The sequence below is a fragment of the Podarcis melisellensis genome, assembly GCF_964234715.1.
Source record: "Podarcis melisellensis genome assembly, chromosome: 13".
NCBI classification, from domain to species: domain Eukaryota; kingdom Metazoa; phylum Chordata; class Lepidosauria; order Squamata; family Lacertidae; genus Podarcis; species Podarcis melisellensis.
This window is the reverse complement of record NC_138545.1, coordinates 24,649,604-24,666,944: the sequence shown is the minus strand read 5'-3', so window position 1 is coordinate 24,666,944 and position 17,341 is coordinate 24,649,604. Positions and strand designations below refer to the sequence as shown.

The 17,341-nt window shown below is 44.3% G+C and overlaps 1 protein-coding gene across 2 annotated transcripts; it reads right to left on the bottom strand.

Moving 5' to 3' along the window:
• Window positions 1-1,870: 1,870 nt before the first annotated feature.
• Window positions 1,871-16,650, bottom strand: SBK2 (SH3 domain binding kinase family member 2). Of its 2 annotated transcripts, XR_014162541.1 has the most exons (5): window positions 16,252-16,650; window positions 8,496-8,668; window positions 6,220-6,422; window positions 3,261-5,513; window positions 1,871-3,016 (listed from the first exon to the last, which is right to left on the bottom strand). XR_014162541.1 is itself a non-coding variant. In XM_081886419.1 (4 exons), exons 1-4 carry the CDS (start codon window positions 16,368-16,370, stop codon window positions 4,956-4,958), a joined length of 1,053 nt encoding a protein of 350 aa, XP_081742545.1. In that variant the 5' UTR covers window positions 16,371-16,650; the 3' UTR covers window positions 1,871-4,955. The 2 variants fall into 2 exon arrangements, 1 of the variants encoding a protein (XP_081742545.1); XM_081886419.1 differs by having other exon boundaries at window positions 1,871-5,513.
• Window positions 16,651-17,341: the final 691 nt, after the last annotated feature.

The following is a 17,341-nucleotide window of genomic DNA, read 5'->3' as shown; positions in this document are numbered from 1 at the left end:
TTCCCAGGATTCTTCGGAGGAAGCCATGGTTGTTTAAAGTGGTGCCATGATGCTTTAAATGTATGGTGTGAATTTGACCTTTGGCTAATAATGCCCAGGAATGACCAGCCCCCCTTCAAATCGGCTGGCCCTATTTGGAATTGGATGAGGGCCAAACTTGCTATCGCCCTAAACTCATTATTTTCAAACCAGGTCAATGTTGGTTTTAATAGAAGCAGGAGGTTACTTTGGTCACATGGGGAAGGGAGGCTTTTTTTAAAAAAAAAAGCTAATGTGGCTTAAATTTTGCTTTTGGATTGATGCTGTTTTGAGGGAAAGTACATCAAAGAAACTACAGCATATACGTGGATTGTGGCTAACGACTTCAAACACCAGCAGTGGGAGTGCACTACAACCAGGGTAAATGATAATGTGTACACAACCTATGCCTGAATTCTGCCTTTGAGTCCTTAAGTCAAGTACTTGATAAACCTTGATGGGGTTTTCAAGCTTTCAGTTTGCTCAAACAGTCCAATTGAATACTCAGTATGCATCATCTTCCCCAAAGGGGAAAAATAAGTCTTCTTTTGAATTTCCACAGACCCTCCATGTGCCCCTATTTCCCAGAGACAGTCCTGGATTTAGAGAAGCTGCCCCGGTTTCTGATTTGATGCCAGAATGTCCCACTTTTCTTTAGGACATTCCTATTTTCACTGGGTAAAACCTCAGCGCCTAGGACTTGCCAATCGCATGGTCGGCAGTTCGAATCCCTGCGGCGGGGTGAGCTCCCGTCGTTCAGTCCCAGCTCCTGCCCACCTAGCAGTTCGAAAGCACCCTTAAGTGCAAGTAGATAAATAGGTACCGCTTTATAGCGGGAAGGTAACAGCGTTTCCGTGTGCTGCTCTGGTGCCGGTTTGCCAGAGCAGCTTCATCACACTGGCCACGTGACCCGGAAGTGTCTGCGGACAGCGCTGGCTCCCGGCCTCTAGAGTGAGATGAGCGCACAACCCTAGAGTCTGTCAAGACTGGCCCGTACGGGCAGGGGTACCTTTACCTTTACCTTTTATTTTCACTGGAGAGATGTTGAAGGCTACAAAGTTATGTGAACCACATACCCCCTCAAGCCAAGGAGATAAGTAACTATACAACTTTTAGAAGACATCTGAAGGCAGCCCTGTATAGGGAAGTTTTTAATGTTTGATGTTAAATATGTTTGTATATATGTTGGAAGTGGCTGGGGCAACCCAGTCAGATGGGTGGGGTATAAATAATAACATTATTGTTATTAATCATGGAATTGTAGAGTTGGAAGTGACCTCCTCCTATTTTCACTGGAGAAATGTTGGAGGGGATGCTTCCAGTGTTAAAAGGACCTTCCCCAACTCTTATCCTGCTGCTCCCCTCATGGTGCTATTTGCGGGGTGGGGGGAGTGACAGGGAGGGGAGAGGCCAAGTGTGAACCACATTCTGAGTCACATCCAGCTCAAAGTGGTTCTGGCCCAACTCCCAACAGGGCCAACCTATTTAAAGGTAGCTCATACTTTGAGCTTCCACCATTCAAAGTCTCATCCCAAAGTTCCTGCTTCCATGTTGGAAATGTCACAAATGAGTAAGACAGCCCTTTTGGATTAAAACTGGTCAACCATTGGCCAAGGAGTGTGTACCCATTGAGTGCTGAGTTGACAAGTGGGTGGGGCTCAGATTCTGTGTTCCATCACTTGCCTTTCTGCATGTTCATACTGAAGACTTGATGTGAGCTAGACTTCCACCTGCCTGTACACTCCCTGTGGTTACCTGAGCAACCAGGGCTCCATGACAGGAGTACCTATATAACAAATTAAGTTGTGGGCAGCCATGTCAGTCCACTAGAAAAAAATTCAAACAGCAGCAGTATCATCATACTTTTATTAGGACTAGCTAAGAAGTCACAAAGAAGTGTACAAACTTTTGTGTTCATCATAATTCTTCTTGTGCATACATGTTAAGCAAAATAATTTAAAATAAGAGGAGGGAAGATGTATTTAGGCAATATGAAAAGCCCAATGCTGTAGTTGTTGTAGTTGGGGGCATACGGGGGACATACATCATACAGATTTGATTATGTTAGATGGTGCCTGATATGGATTCTAGCTTCTGTGAATTGCCAAACAGAGTACATCTAAACTAGCTAGCCTTCTGTACTCAGACTATGAGCCTTGCGGGCCCGAAGAAGTAAGATCTCAGATGCAGAAGGGCATGCTGGGGTGAAAGAGGTCTTAAAAAACTTTAATAAAAGCCACCAATTATTCTAATCTATTTCTAGCACTGTTTCTAGCAGAGTCCCTTATAAGGTATAAATAAATACAATGGATATGCATTTTAGACGGGCACTTAAATTCCCAGCACCCATCTAAAATTAATCCCCAGCTTTGCTAATGTAAAGGACCATCACCATTGGCTTCCAGTTGCCCACTGTGAGAAATGGGATGCTGTGAGAAAGGTGTTTGGTCTGATCCTGCAAGACTCTTTTTATTTCGGGTTTTTAGTTGGCCTTAATAAATACATTTGGTTATCGTTGCTGTTTGCACCATAAATGTGTTTACAAATGTATTTGCCCTCTAGAAATTAGATAATTTGAGGAGCGCACAAAATATTTTAAATGTACCCATGGGGGAACAGGGGAAGGACAGTAGTGAGTGAAGATTTGCAATATGGCGATTATTCCGTTAGAACAACAGAACTTTATCACAGCACAGAAATTGATGGGACAAAGAAATTTGCTGATATTTCTAGGAATGCATTCTATGTGCATTAGTGGTGAGAAATTAGCTGAATGCTGGAACATAATTGACATCAACACCAGTGCTTTTTTTTCAGGGGGTACGCAAGGGTACACAATACCATCACCTCTGTTTTGTTGTTAAAAAGTGTGGCACTTACTGTAACAACTTCATGGTGAGTACTTGCACCTTTTTTTTAATAGAAAAAAAGCACTGCTCATCACCTTTTGATTCCATCCCAATAGTCTATTTTAAAATTTTCCATCATCTCTTTCTTTCTCTATACAGTGGTACCTTGGGTTAAGTACTTAATTCGTTCCAGAGGTCCGTTCTTAACCTGAAACTGTTCTTAACCTGAAGCACCACTTTAGCTAATGGGGCCTCCCACTGCCGCCACGCCGCCGGAGCACGATTTCTGTTCTCATCCTGAAGCAAAGTTCTTAACCCGAGGTACTATTTCTGAGTTAGCGGAGTCTGTAACCTGAAGTGTATGTATCCTGAAGCATATGTAACCCGAGGTACCACTGTATGTTGTGTAATTGTGTCTTTCTTCCTTGCAAATGAGCTGCTGGGTATGTTATATATCTTTTTTTTTAAAAAAAAGAAATAAAGAAATAAATAGAAAAGTGCACACAAATGGAATCCACATCACTAACTACAGTAGGTGATCCAGATCTCTTTATACAAAGTGGGGAACACATATCGGGGATATAAAATAGTCAGGGAAGATGTCTACTTAATGTTGGATAAGGTTGGCAGGCAGTGGACGGTGACGGAGGCAATGGAAATGAGGTACCTGAGCAACTGATCGATTTGTGGATGCCTTCTGCTTTCAAACTTTAAAAATGCTATCTGTGATAAACGGAAAGAGGAAGAGAGTTGCGAAACATTTCCCCAAAGGTCATTCGCAGCAGTAAGGGACATTGTGGTAAAATTAGTACCTCTTTTATGAGGTACTAACTGCAGTGTGAAATATAGAGCACGAATCAAGACAGGGCACCACGGCCTTAAATGCAAGCCACATAGCTTACTATGACTATTTACTGGAAAAAAACATTTTGTTGTAAGGAATCTTTAAAAGAAGGAGGGAGAGGAACAGTAGAACCAGTATCTTGAGAAAAGTGTGTTCAACTGAGTTTTGCTCTTAGGCCTTTTCCTTCTTTCTTTAAAAGAAGTTATGCATATCACTGAAATCAGCAAGACTTAAGTGAAACCATGACTTAATTTTCCACATTGATTTCAATGGGGCCTGAGTGCAACTAAGTTAATCTGGATCCAACCCAGTATTTCAACAATCCCTACAGCAGCCCGTCAAAGATAGACTAGTACTGTATTAGATTCCTATATTGTAGACACTAAAAGCTTTCTTAAGGACACCTAGTGGACTCAGGTGAAATGTGAACCTGGCTGGCAGCCTATAACTTTTGCCACTGTACACTCAGGGCTCATCCACATTTCCGCTTCCCTGTGATGTTCCCTGGGGAAAACCCACTGTTTACTGCTGAATCGGAACAAACATCAATCGGGTTTTCTCTGGATTGACGTTTGCTCCAATTCAGTGCTAAAGAGCAGCTTTTCCTCAGGAAAGCAGTGGTACAAAACCACTCAGAGCTGTGCCTAGAAAACATGGGACAAGCGGGAAGCCGCTAGGACCCATGCTTTCCAATGTGCAAGATGAGTAGAAGTGTGAATGAGCCCTCAGAGAAAAGTGACTTTCAATTCAGAGCATGAAAACTATACAGATAATGAAATTAAAGATACCATGTATACATGATAAAAGTTTATGTATGGTTGCACTATGAAAATTTGAAACTGTAAATGTCCTTAAAAGCCTTTAACACTCCTCGCATCCAAGGAATGCCAAGCCTTTCCCAAATGATGTGACGAAGATGGGCAGAAGGTGGGCAATATCAGCTTCTGCAGCCTGTGGAAAAATGAGTTTACCTTTGGGGATATAAGATGAGTCTGTTCTTAGCACAAGGATGCTTAGCCACTAAGAGTGCCTTAAGATCAGACACACGGCATACAGAATACACATTTTGTCTCCCCCTGAAATCTGAATGTCCAGTGTTACATTCCTTGGGGAATGTTGTGAAATAACCCAGCCGAGAGCACGTAACATTTGAATTCCTGCAAGTATCTTTGTATTCGGATGAGTTGCTTAGTGCTTTTCTCTCCCCAGCCTCATAAACTGGATTCCTGCTCTGCTTAATTGCGCTAGGAGTCTTTGGCCACCACTTCTGCTCGCCATGGCCGGTCAAGGTAGCTGAGTACCCGGCGGATGGGACCACGCTTTGTGGGCTCCAGAGCCAGGAGGCTCCGCAACATGGCGACGGCATCTGGCGACAGAGGGCGCCAGTGATATGGCAAGTCTTCATCTAGGCCGGACTGTTGCCATATCACAAAGTCATCAAAGAAGGAATCCTCAGGCAACGTCTTCTCCCAAGGGAAGTAGCCGGTGAGCAGGCAGAAGATCAGCACTCCAAGGGCCCAGGCATCCAGGCTGGCGTCAATGGGCAGGCCGGGGGAGTCGCCAGTGCCACGGCTCAGCTCGGGTGCAGTGTAAGGGATGATCCCAACCACCAGGCGCAGAAGGGTGCCCTGGGGCCGCGTCAGGCCGAAATCTGTCAGTTTGATGCAGTGGCAATGGCGATCGAAAAGGAGGATGTTCTCAGGCTTGACATCTCGATAGACAAGGCCCCGGCTGTGGATGAAGTCCAGTGCACTCACCAGCTGTTTGGCACAGAGCTTGGCTGCTGGCTCAGGGATGCCAGCCTGGTCAGAGAAGAGAAAGGCACGTGTTTTTATCATGTCGGGTCTCCTCACTTCCTCATAAGCATTTAGGCTCTGCCACTGAAACACAAGCCCTTTTCTGCTCTTGAATAAAGCTACAAAATCTCAACCGGCATTTTAAAATAAACATCACATTTCCTTTCTCTCTGTGATGCCACCATGACCGCATCAACCCATGTTAAAATATCTCAAGACACATTCAGTTGCAAGCTTCAAAAGGCTTTGCCCCGCTGCTTTTGTTTAATCTATGGAATTTTTTTGGTTTTAGAATCCTGCTGTAATTTGTTTAATTAACAGCCATTTCACAATTTCAGAAATAAAACCACATATGTGTTGGTAGAATTCCTAGCTGAAGCCAATTATTCATTCCTTCATTATACAGTCATACATTGGAAGTCGAACAGAATCTGTTCCAGAAGTCTGTTCAACTTCCAAAAACATTCAGAAGCTCCTGCAGCCAATTGGAAGCCGCGGAAGCCTCGTCAGACATTTGGGTTCCAAAGAACATTCGCAAACCAGAACACTCACTTCTGGGTTTACGACATTTGGGAGCCAAAACATCCGAGTATCAAGGCATTTGCATCCAAAGTATGACTGTATTTTTATCCTGCCCTTCCTTCCCAATGAGACCCAGGCATGGTGTGCTGGGAGCTAAGCTTTGCATTGGATGTGCGTGTATACGCCTTACCTTGGGCTTGATAATGGAGATGAGGTCCTTGTGCAAGGCTGCCTCATAGAGAAAACCATAGTGCTGGCTGGACTCTATGGCGATGCCAAACATTCCAACGATGGCAGGGTGTGTGGAGAGTGAGAGGGCCACACAGTATTCATACAAGAAATTCTCCAGTTTAGTGCTCGCCTTAGGCAGTAACTTGAGAGCCATGGGGGTCCCTGAGGGAGGTTGAAAGATGCAAAAGTGAATGAGACATTGAGCTAATACTACTCTAATAACAGTAAATGTATTTCCACAACAGACAACTAAAAAATAGTGTTACTCCAATTGCATATATATATATATATATATATATATATATATATATATATATATAGTTGGATAGTGGGAGGAGACGGATTACATCTATCAACTAAATCAAGTAAGGTGAAGTCTCTTTAACATAACATGAGGGACGCGGGTGGCGCTGTGGGTAAAACCTCAGCGCCTAGGACTTGCCGATCGCATGGTCGGCGGTTCGAATCCCCGCGGCGGGGTGCGCTCCCGTTGCTTGGTCCAAGCGCCTGCCAGCCTAGCAGTTCGAAAGCACCCCCAGGTGCAAGTAGATAAATAGGGACCGCTTACTAGAAGGAAGGTAAACGGCGTTTCCGTGTGTGCTGCGCTGGCTCACTAGAGCAGCTTTGTCACGCTGGCCACGTGACCCGGAAGTGTCTGCGGACAGCGCTGGCCCCTGGCCTCTTAAGTGAGATGAGCGCACAACCCTAGAGTCTGTCAAGACTGGCCCGTACGGGCAGGGGTACCTTTACCTTTAAGGTGAAGTCTCTTTAACATACAGCACTCATACATGTGAGATAATTAAGATACGAGTTCAACCATTATAGCTAAACATGGATTAGAAGAGGGGGAATTGCAGTAGCAACAAAATGAGGGGGCACTGAGGTGATGAGGGTGTTCCCTTTCAAACACTTGAACAAGACTTGGATTTAGAAAGCAGGGATTTGCAGCAGCTCATCCTATCTATCTAGAGCCTGATGAGCTGCACCCAATCATACTAAAAGATCTTGCGGATGTAATCTCAGAGCCTCTGTCTATAATCTCTGAGAATTCTTGGAGAACATAAGGGAAAACTTTCTGACCCTAAGCGCTGCTGGACAGTGGAATAGACTGCCTTGGAAGGTAATGGACTCTCCTTCATTGGCGGTTATTAAGCAGAGGTTGGATGGCCAACTGTCATGGATGCTTTAGATAAAATTCCTGCATTGAAGGGGGTTCTTAGCCCCATTGACCTGGGAGTAAGTCCCATTTGATGTGGGTTAAACCACAGAGCCTAGGACTTGCCGATCAGAAGGTCGGCAGTTTGAATCCCCACGACGGGGTGAGCTCCTGTTGCTCGGTCCGTGCTCCTGCCAACCTAGCAGTTCGAAAGCACATCAAAGTGCAAGTAGATAAATAGGTACTGCTCCAGCGGGAAGGTAAACAGCGTTTCCGTGCACTGCTCTGGTTTCGCCAGAAGCGGCTTAGTCATCCTGGCCACATGACCCGGAAGCTGTACGCCGGCTCCCTCGGCCAATAAAGCAAGATGAGCGCTGCAACCCCAGAGTCGGTCATGATTGGACATAATGGTCAGGGGTCCCTTTACCTTTACCTAACTCTCTTATGAATAGACGCGGGTAGGATTATGCTGTTAATTCTGAATTTCAAAATGGGGAAGAATCAGTCCCATTCATGCTTTTTGGGGCCCATAAATCTTTTAGGCGCAAAACAAGTTGTAAGGACTACATTCACAATGATATTTTCATTAAAATGGGCTTCAGTGAAACCACTAAGGACTGGGTCAAGAATGCTGCTTGATATGTGGAGTTTGTTTGAAATTGTTTGGGCACTCTTTCTATGGTCACGAGATAAAAGATGAATGCCTCCACAGGCAATGATAAGTAGTTTTGCACCAAATGCCCACAGTAGAGGTCTTGTCACCCACTTGGGGACCTTCAGGTGACAAGTGGTTCATAAGTTTAATAAATGAATAAAACGAGTGACTGAATAGAGTGGGTTTTTGTTTTTCTTAAATGCCCAGTTCTGTCCATGACCACTGCTGTGCATGATTAGCTGAACACAGATCACACATAGTAATTTGAAATTGTTACCACACCCATTGGTTATGGCAAGTGGTCCAACCTTCTCCAACAACAACACCTGGCCACTGAATTATTCTCACCCCTAGTTGCCCTTTCAATGTAAACAGCCTGTTGGTGAGTGGAGTTGCCAGAGCACACAAGGCAACCCACCCTTACCTCTCTTCCTGTGAGTCACCAGCACCACCTGCCCATATTTCCCCTTGCCCAACTCCTTGATGATATGGTAGTGCTCAGACACCTCCATGTGCACCAAACTCTGGGCCGTGATTTCCAACATGTCTTCGAGGAGAGCCTGGGCCTCCATGCCTGAGGACAGGTCCATGACCAAGCTGCAAGGAACACAGGAAGAAATTGCTAAGTACAGCTTGAAATGAATTGCGTTGGGCAGGGGAGGACAGTAGAAAGCCAGTTCTCTACATATATACGAATATATAACATTTTAATTCTCCTAAGTCAAAAGTAATTGAAAACAACCAAACAGCACAAGAAATCCAAATGTAGCAAACAAAATTAGTCCTAACCAGGGTGATTTGGTTTTTTTAAGGCACCCTAGTCAGAAGAGTACAAATAAAAAAATTGTTGTTTTTGTTACTCAAAATATCTCTTCACATGGTCCAAGCAGCAGGGCCAGCCCACCCATGAGGCAAAGTGAGGTGACCACCTCAGGCAGCAGGATCCACAGGAGCAGCAGATCCTGATGTAGATCTTTATTCCCCACTTGTTCCTGTTGCAGATCTTCACTCACTCCTTCTTTCCTGGTGGGGAGGGAGAGAGCATCTAATGGCACTCCTATGGAGGTATGGTCACTCATATTGCCCAAACTTTTTTTTTGCTTTTTGCTGGGTTCTCAAAAATTCCTCGTTTTTCCAAGGACTAGACCCAGGAGTTTGTTTCAGATTTCAAGAAGCTTGGTAATGGTTCCCTACCATGCAGATGTGCCCTCACCACCCACCAATCTCAAGTCCCATTTGCAGAACAGGGAAGGAAGTCATTTACCTCCCCTCTTTCCCCTCAACATATGGTGATGACGCATTCTCCTCACTGTTTGGTGTCTCTTGGGCCAAGGCAATAAACAGAGCCATCCTATAGCTGCAAAAGGTCTCTAGGATGAGCCTTTGCTTTTCTTTGCTTCCCCCGCAGCTCCCCAGGGTGTTCAGATACCCTGGAAACCTCTCAGTGACCTTGAAACAGAAGAACACAAATGCCTGGCACTCTTTATACACCATGAAAAGTATGAATTGGTCCAGATGGCCTTGGGGCAACCACGGAGCAGAAACCTACATACTGTGTAATTTCATCCAAAATTTTACTTCCCTGCCCCTGTCCCCCAATGTCCACATCTGAATGTTGCACATTATGAATTCCCAGTTCCATCCCACGTCTCCAGGGTCCAGTTGGGTTTTTTTAAGCATGCTTTAGTTCTCCACTTAGATGATATTTCTGGGCTGAATTCTTTCGAAAGGAATTACCTCTCAGAAGGAAAAGTAGAAAGAAGTCCTTTCAGTTGAAGGTGGTGTCAATCTTAGAATTCATTCAGAAAACATCATCTTGAAAGGGCATCCTTCCTCTTCTCTTTCACACAGGAGGAGCCACCTCTTTCAAGATGTCATCTGCACTTAAGTACTTACATTTTTTTTAAAAAAAAAAGTTTGCAAAATCTACTGCCTGAGTAATTCAGGACACCTTTTCATCAGTCAAAACTTTTTGATGGATTAATCTATTTGACTAGGCATTCTAGCCCTAACTGAAGGTAAATTTATTCACACATCCACATTGATGTGGCAGGCATGTGAACTGAGTGGATTTGGACTGTTATTATTATGATGCTGAAGTAGTTATGCAGTTATGAGACCAGCAACATATCACACAATCTGTTTGAATGCACAGCGCAACCACTCAATCCAATTTCAGCAGTTTTGAGGGGAAATAGTAAATGTGGATTAAGTTGCAATGCATTCCTCTTTATGGGTAGCTTAAAAGGTGCCCCTAGCTCCATGCCTTTGCTCAAAGTTACTTATAAACACCTCCTAATATAATTCATTCTGTATTGTTGTTGTTTTGTGTGTGTGTGTGTGTGTGTGTGTGGGAGAGGGAGAGAGAGAGAGAGAGAGAGAGGATTTATAGTTTTCACACAGATAAATAAAACCATATGTGTGTGTCATCATGCTCATCCACTAAATAGGAATGCATGTGATCATCCCATAAGAAACAGCTGCCATTGTTTTTCACAGTGCAGTGTTTGCATATGGATTCTAGTTTCTGTGAATTGCCACACAGAGTACATCTAAACTAGCTAGCCTTCTGTACTCAGACTAAAAGCCTTGCGGTCTTCGTCTGCTCTTAGTTCAGGGCAGTCCAGCCTCTCAGACGAAGAGGTCTGCAAGAACACTTCAGCACAGAGCCTGCAGGCCACACACTGAATTAAATTTCTATATTGTTAATTAAAGTGTTTGCAATATAGTTTATATTATTTAATATACACAGGTATGTTTATATATATATTGTATATAAATTAAGCACACAATTAATAGATTTAATATAATTATTTATCAATGAAATTTAATACAGAAACTCAAGGCGACTCTCTGGCAGATAGATAGATGCACAACAGGAGCCCAAGTTTGCTCTTCCTCTCCAGGCAGGTTTTTCAACACAGCCAATGTCTACCTACCCCGATTGCCCCAAACATCCACTGCTCCTCCCCACCTGGGGCTGCCAAAAAAAGAGAGATATTAGACCTCCCTCAGCTGAGCCAATCCAGCATCTGTGATGGAAGTCAAGCAAAGGTACTCTGTATATGCGTAGATGCAACTCTAACCCTAGAAAGGGCATATACTGTATCCTTTGCCCTCTTAATCCTTACATGTCAACTGTGGGAAGTCTTGCATGTAGATGTATTGTAACAGCTTGTTGTTTCCATCTATGTAGTCTACATTATGAGTGGGCCAGGCCAAACACGCTGAAACAGTTGCATCTACAGCAGATTGGATGCGCTGCCTCTGTAGTATTCCTGGGATTCTTTGAGCCACAATTTTTGATTCTAGTCCCTTCCCCCTCTCCCACTCCATACGCACATATTCCAAATTTAGCAAGGCGTTAGCTAAAGTGTATCAATCTCCCTAACTAATTCCACTTATAAAACATTGTCCCGGTTGCAGAACTGTGTAGAACTCTAGAATGCTGGAAGGCAGAATGGAAAATCTTTGATGGTGACTTCTTTCTACACACTCTTTTTGCGGTCCAGTTCTAGCGGGTGAGCAGACTGGCTCTATGTCATGTTCTAAATTACATTTCTGGTGCCCCACGGAAGATGGACACAGTCGCCTGCAGCCCCCTGTGCTTAGCTGCTGCCAGAGTTGCCTGCCTTCTGATTCCATGCCAAGCGTCCTCTCTTACAGGCTAGGAAAGTTCATGGGGATTTGGGCCTAAATGGGATTGACACGCTCTTAAAGCCACTGGAGATCCGTTTCCAAGCTTCTAGAGGCAGAGGGAAAGGGCATGGCAAGGTCCAACCACCCTCTCCTTTTCCCTTCTCCTGCCTAGCCTGCTCCTAGAGATAAGCCCAGTAAACAGAGGCAAATGTGAAAGGGAGAGAGAAAGATGCTTAAATAAATATATAAATAAGCTTGAGGCTCAGGGGTGCGGTGCCTGGAAGTCTGGATGAGCTAGATGAGTGGTGTAGGGTCTGGTGTTGATTATTCAGTGGTGGGAGCAGTAGGCATTTTGTACATGCTCGTAGGGTGTCTTGCTTTTATAAGCCCTAGCGAATGAAAAGGTACCACATCCATTTTATGACCCCTCTGATGCGATAACTTTTTGGTTTCTCTCACGCATAGGGACAATTTCACACAAATAGATCACTGTGTGAAAAATAAAATAAAAACGTCGTACAAATACTCATCGTTTATGGGCTTTCCCACCTCAAATGATTTTAAGCCCAAAGTAAAAACACAGGGCTGTGCAACAGCACTACTCCCTCCTCTTCCCTGCAGCCCTCGTACACACCCCTTGCTCAGCATTGGATTATTATTATTATTATTTACAATAGTAAATAAAAGAACAGTGAGGCATTATTAATAATAATATCTCACTGTGTTTTTAATGCTACTAACTATAAATCTCCTCTCCCTTAAGCTTCAGTGCGAAGTGAAGGAAGTCTCATCTCCCATCGGGGCTGTATCTCTTCCAAATGAGTGGCAGAGACACCAACCAAGACTTCACAGAATACTCTCCAGTTACAGGCAAAGCAACAAATATTTGGCCCGCCCATTCGCGGCTGCTGCTGCATGCCACTTGGCTGTGATCGATCATGTGGGCTTGGACACTCGCAAGGAACCCAATCTGCCTCTCAGGACAATCCTTGCACGCAAAGCAGGGTTGAAGGGGAGGCGGTTGCCCTGGTAACCGAGCAAATCTGAGGCCTGTTTCACTCAGGTACCATTTGTTTGCACAGGGCAAAAGAGACCATTTTTCACTAGTCGAAAAAGAGGAAAACTTTTCATTAAGTGCCCTCTTCCTCTCCTTCATTCGCTCTAACTATAGGTGCAGCCCAAGGATAAACCTTGCTGCTACCCCACTATAATAAAGGTGGACCCAATTGGTCTGTTTGATGCTTTACCACAATTTCTGTGAAATTCTGTTTCCTTGTTTAAAGGGCATGTGAGTTCTATGGTGAATTTTCTACTCACGCAAGAGAACAGAGCCTGCCTCTGACCCTATGAAAGGTCAGAGAGATTCAGAAGATAAGGCCATTCTTCCATTTTTGAAGGAGACAACTCCTCTCACGTTTGTGCTTTTTGCTTCCCCTCCTGCTTTGAAATCTGACCTCCAAACCTTGCCTTTGGATGGCCATATGATCTACTCTACAGAGGTCAATTCTTTCTTGGAAAGACAGCTCTCTATATGAAGGTGTGTTTCTTCAGTTTGAATGGCCATTTGGTTTAAAGATGAAGAAATGTAAGAAGGAAAACCAAGTGCCTTGAAGCTGCCCATCAACGGTTAGCAACGCCTGGGAGCAGACTGAGCAAGTGCACAGGCCGTCTGTCCACAGCCTCACTCCATACAGGGAGATGTATTTTGTGTAAATTATAGAAAACATTTTCTAAATTTGCATCAATACATATAAATTCATCTATCTTTTATGCAATTCTTTTTTGGTGATTTCCTTTCTTTTTTCAATGCAAATTGGCTACCCTGCCTTGCCTACATTATCATTAGTTCCTCCTTGATTCTAACAAAATACTAGCAGTTAAGGAACAACTATTCAGGAGGAGCTAAGCTTACTAGGTGAGAACAATCGGTTTTAGAAAACAACTTCTTTACAAGCTCAAACTCCTTGTGAAACACTCACTACGTTCTTTATTTAAAGCACTGCTTATGCCCAACAGAAGAAAATTACAAGTAAATAGGCATCCCTCTTTCCTGTTGTAATTTCCAAAGGGCAAAGGTATTCTGTTTATCTGTGCAAGTTTAGGCCAGGGCTTGTGAAGTTGCCACTGAGTTAAGAGCATTTTGCCATTTGAGGCAAAACAGAAAATGGCATGCACCCACTACCATCACCTTGTCCTCTGCCCCACTGCTGTCACCTGTAAGGACTAGTAAGTGTCTAGTCCTTAATGTTCTGGGTAGGCTTGCAGATAGCTGGTGAAATTTCAAAAACAAGGGTAAGGGTTGAGCAAGATTCCCAGGGTTTCAGAGATTCAGCGCCTTGCATAGCTTCCCCCTTTCACCATGTTGGTGAGGAAGTTAATGCGAAATAAGAATAGATGTGCAGACATTTGCTTTATTTTATATAGAAGTTGACTAATTTGTTTTGTGTGTGGAATTTAGTTGTGTGTTGTTTATAAAAAAAACAATGTTGGAATGTGCAGAGACCTTGTTTAGTGATTCAGTTAAACACAGAGAACAATCACAGAAGGCTTTTAAGCCATAGCTGTCAATGTTTTCCCTTTTTTAAGGGAAATTCCCTTATTCCGAATAGGATTCCTCACAAGAAAAGGGGAAAGTTGACAGCTATATTTTAAGCACACATTCCCCCATAGCAGTTAAAACTGTGTGCAGGCCACTTCATACAACCATCATGTCTGGTAACAATATTTGTGCTTTTTACTGATGCACAGGATAGGAGCTATCAGTTTTCTACACTGCTGCAAGCTGTAGCAGCAGGAGTGTGTTGTAGACAGCAGCCTGGTACTTTCCGCTCACAATGAAGGACTCTGGCCATCTGCTTACTGTGGACAAAAAACTGCTGTGGTTCGAGCAGGGAAAAGGCATCACCATAAGCATAGCAGTAGTTCTGAATTGCCTCTGTTATTTCGGAGGGCCTGAGCTCAGTGAAAATGTTTTTTTTGTCTTGCAGTGCACTGTGCAGGATCTCCAGTTAAAGCTTGGGAAGTAGGGCAAGGAATTATATTTGCCTGAGATCTTGATAAAATGTTACCAGTTGTAGTAGATAATATTGGACTACAGAGGCCCAATGGTCTGACAGCATATAAGACAGCTACATGTGTTCATACATGCCTGTGCACAGACCTACCTGATTAGAGCAGTCAGAACACTGTGCAAACACAGCCCCTGTTTTGGCTGGATGCACAATCTTCCCTACAGGACTGAACTAAAGAGAAAATTTGCTACTGTATATTGGTTTACCAATGCAAACCAGATGTGTTCAATGCTAATTGACTGACCCTTGTACATCACAAAGCCACACACACTCCCCTAGGGCTTTTTTTAAAAAAAAACTTTTTAGAAGCTGTTTTTTTAGGTGCTGGAAAATTTGAATAGGAAGCTTCCAAGACACTTTTAATAAAATGGAATGCAGCCTACCTGAAACGGATAAATAAGTGATCCCTGCAGAGGCGGTTTTAGGGTAGCATGACTGGTTTGGTCGCTCTGGGCACCGTGCAACAGGGGGCGCTGCAATAATGATGTAGAACGGCGCTTGTGAGGGGGGGGAACTGAACTTTAGCGTCGCACAGGGCGCCGCTGAAATGTGAGAGCCCAAAGTCTGCCACTGATCACTGCTGGATATGAAGGCAAGTATGTGTTTCCTTTGAAAAACAAAGATTGAGAGGAACCACAGGGCGCGGGGGGGGGATGCATTCACTCCTGTTGGTACATACACCTGTATATTACTGTATTCTTACTGGGCATCATGGATCAGATAACTGCAAAGAAACCTTAATTGTGAGAATTGGATGAGAGAGAAAACCCCTCTGGGATTTATAGAGGTTTTTGCTCAAATATTGGAAACTTTGACCAGTAAATGTAGTGTGGAATTAGACACAAGGGGCACTGAGCTGCCCCTTTGTATTTGTTCTTCTCCCTTCCCGGGCACATGTACTATAACATAATGTGCAATGTGACATCAATGTTCTGCACATTTCATCACCCCTGCTACTGACAGCCACTTATGAGGTGGTAACATGAACATACACAGTACAAGACATAACTGGAAAGAGGTGGGAAAGAAGTAGAGAACAGTAGCAGGCAAACGATGGACACTTTGCTAGAATTCCACATTGCACTAGTCCTTAACATCTGCCTCTTCCTGCACATTTCTGCTGCACTGCACTGCAATTCCTCACACATCAATCACCCAAACAAAAACCAGGGACACTTTTTAGAATGAACACTCTGTACTGATTAGTCAGTGTAGATACCGTAATTATTTCTTGCCCTTTATTCTGGCTTTGACTTACACAGATGGGCTGTTCTCTTGCATTCCATACCCGAGAACACCTTTGCAAACTGTCCGAATGCTCTGGGGTAGCAGGCAGACCCATAGTTATTTGAATGGAAGCCACCTGTCAGATTGTTCCATCAGGACTCTGCTGTCTGCAGCCCAGGTAACAGAGCTGACCCCAGGACCTAGTTCCCCACCCTGGCACCGCGGACTCCACCTGGTACTTACTTCCTGCTGTGCTGAAGGATCTCTGGAGTTCCCAGTCTCTCTCTCTCTTGCTTGCTTGCTTGCTTCTGCTGCTGTCTGGTGAAACTGTCCAGAGTACAGCCGGGGTGTCTGCCAGGCATTACCGGGTCTAAGCGTGACGCTCCGCCTCTTCTCCTGTGCCACACACACCCTATGGAGCTGGAGTTTGAAGAGGGGGAGCGCAAGCGAGGGTGTCATCTATCTCTCTAGGACAGATGAAAGAGTTGAGCATACCAGGCAGGCTGCTCCACCCGGCAGCATTCAGCCCAGACCATGGCATCTGCCAGGATACCTAACCCGCAGCAAGAGTTTGGGCTCCTGTTTCTGGGGGATTCAATGGCCTTTCACCTCTCTCCCATAGTCCTCTGCCATTCCCCATAATCCTTTATGCTGCAGTTGTGATACAGTGACATCCTGTGTCCATGTCACTTCACTGCATGGGGAGGGGGAGAGAGAGAGCGAGAGAGATGAATCAAGCAGACAAGCAGGGGGGACGGGGAAATCATGGTCTCCCTCTTTCTGACTCCCCCATGTGTCCATCTCCTCTCCACACTATTCATGCTAGCTGAAAGGTTCAAGGGATCCCGCAAGAGTAAGCTGTGACAAACGTCTGTGCCATGTTCTGAGGTTGTCAACAGCTGGCTACCTCTTAAAGGTGGTTTCCATGGAAACCAGGGTGGTGCAGCTTATGTAACATGTACAGCAAGCCCAGGCTTGTAAGAAAGCCTGGACCTCCCCAAAAGCCAATATTTCACTTAGGGAAATATTCACACTAGAGAGAGAAAATTAAGCAGCGAGTACTTTTTTGCATTCAGTACAATAGTTGGTGGTACACAAAAGAGATGTACCGGTATATCATTTTGAATAGTACAGAAAGAGTGAACAGGGAGAAGTAAGTCACACTCTCATAAGTGAGAGGTACCTAGTTCAATCCAGTTCTCTGTGTTAGCAGCCCTGCCTCTTACTGCTTTACCAAAGATAGCTGTGAAGAATACTCTGTGCATATGGAAAAGCAGCCTCTTCTATTTTGTCACTTTACATAATCCTGTGCTGTCCTGCTGTACAAAACAGG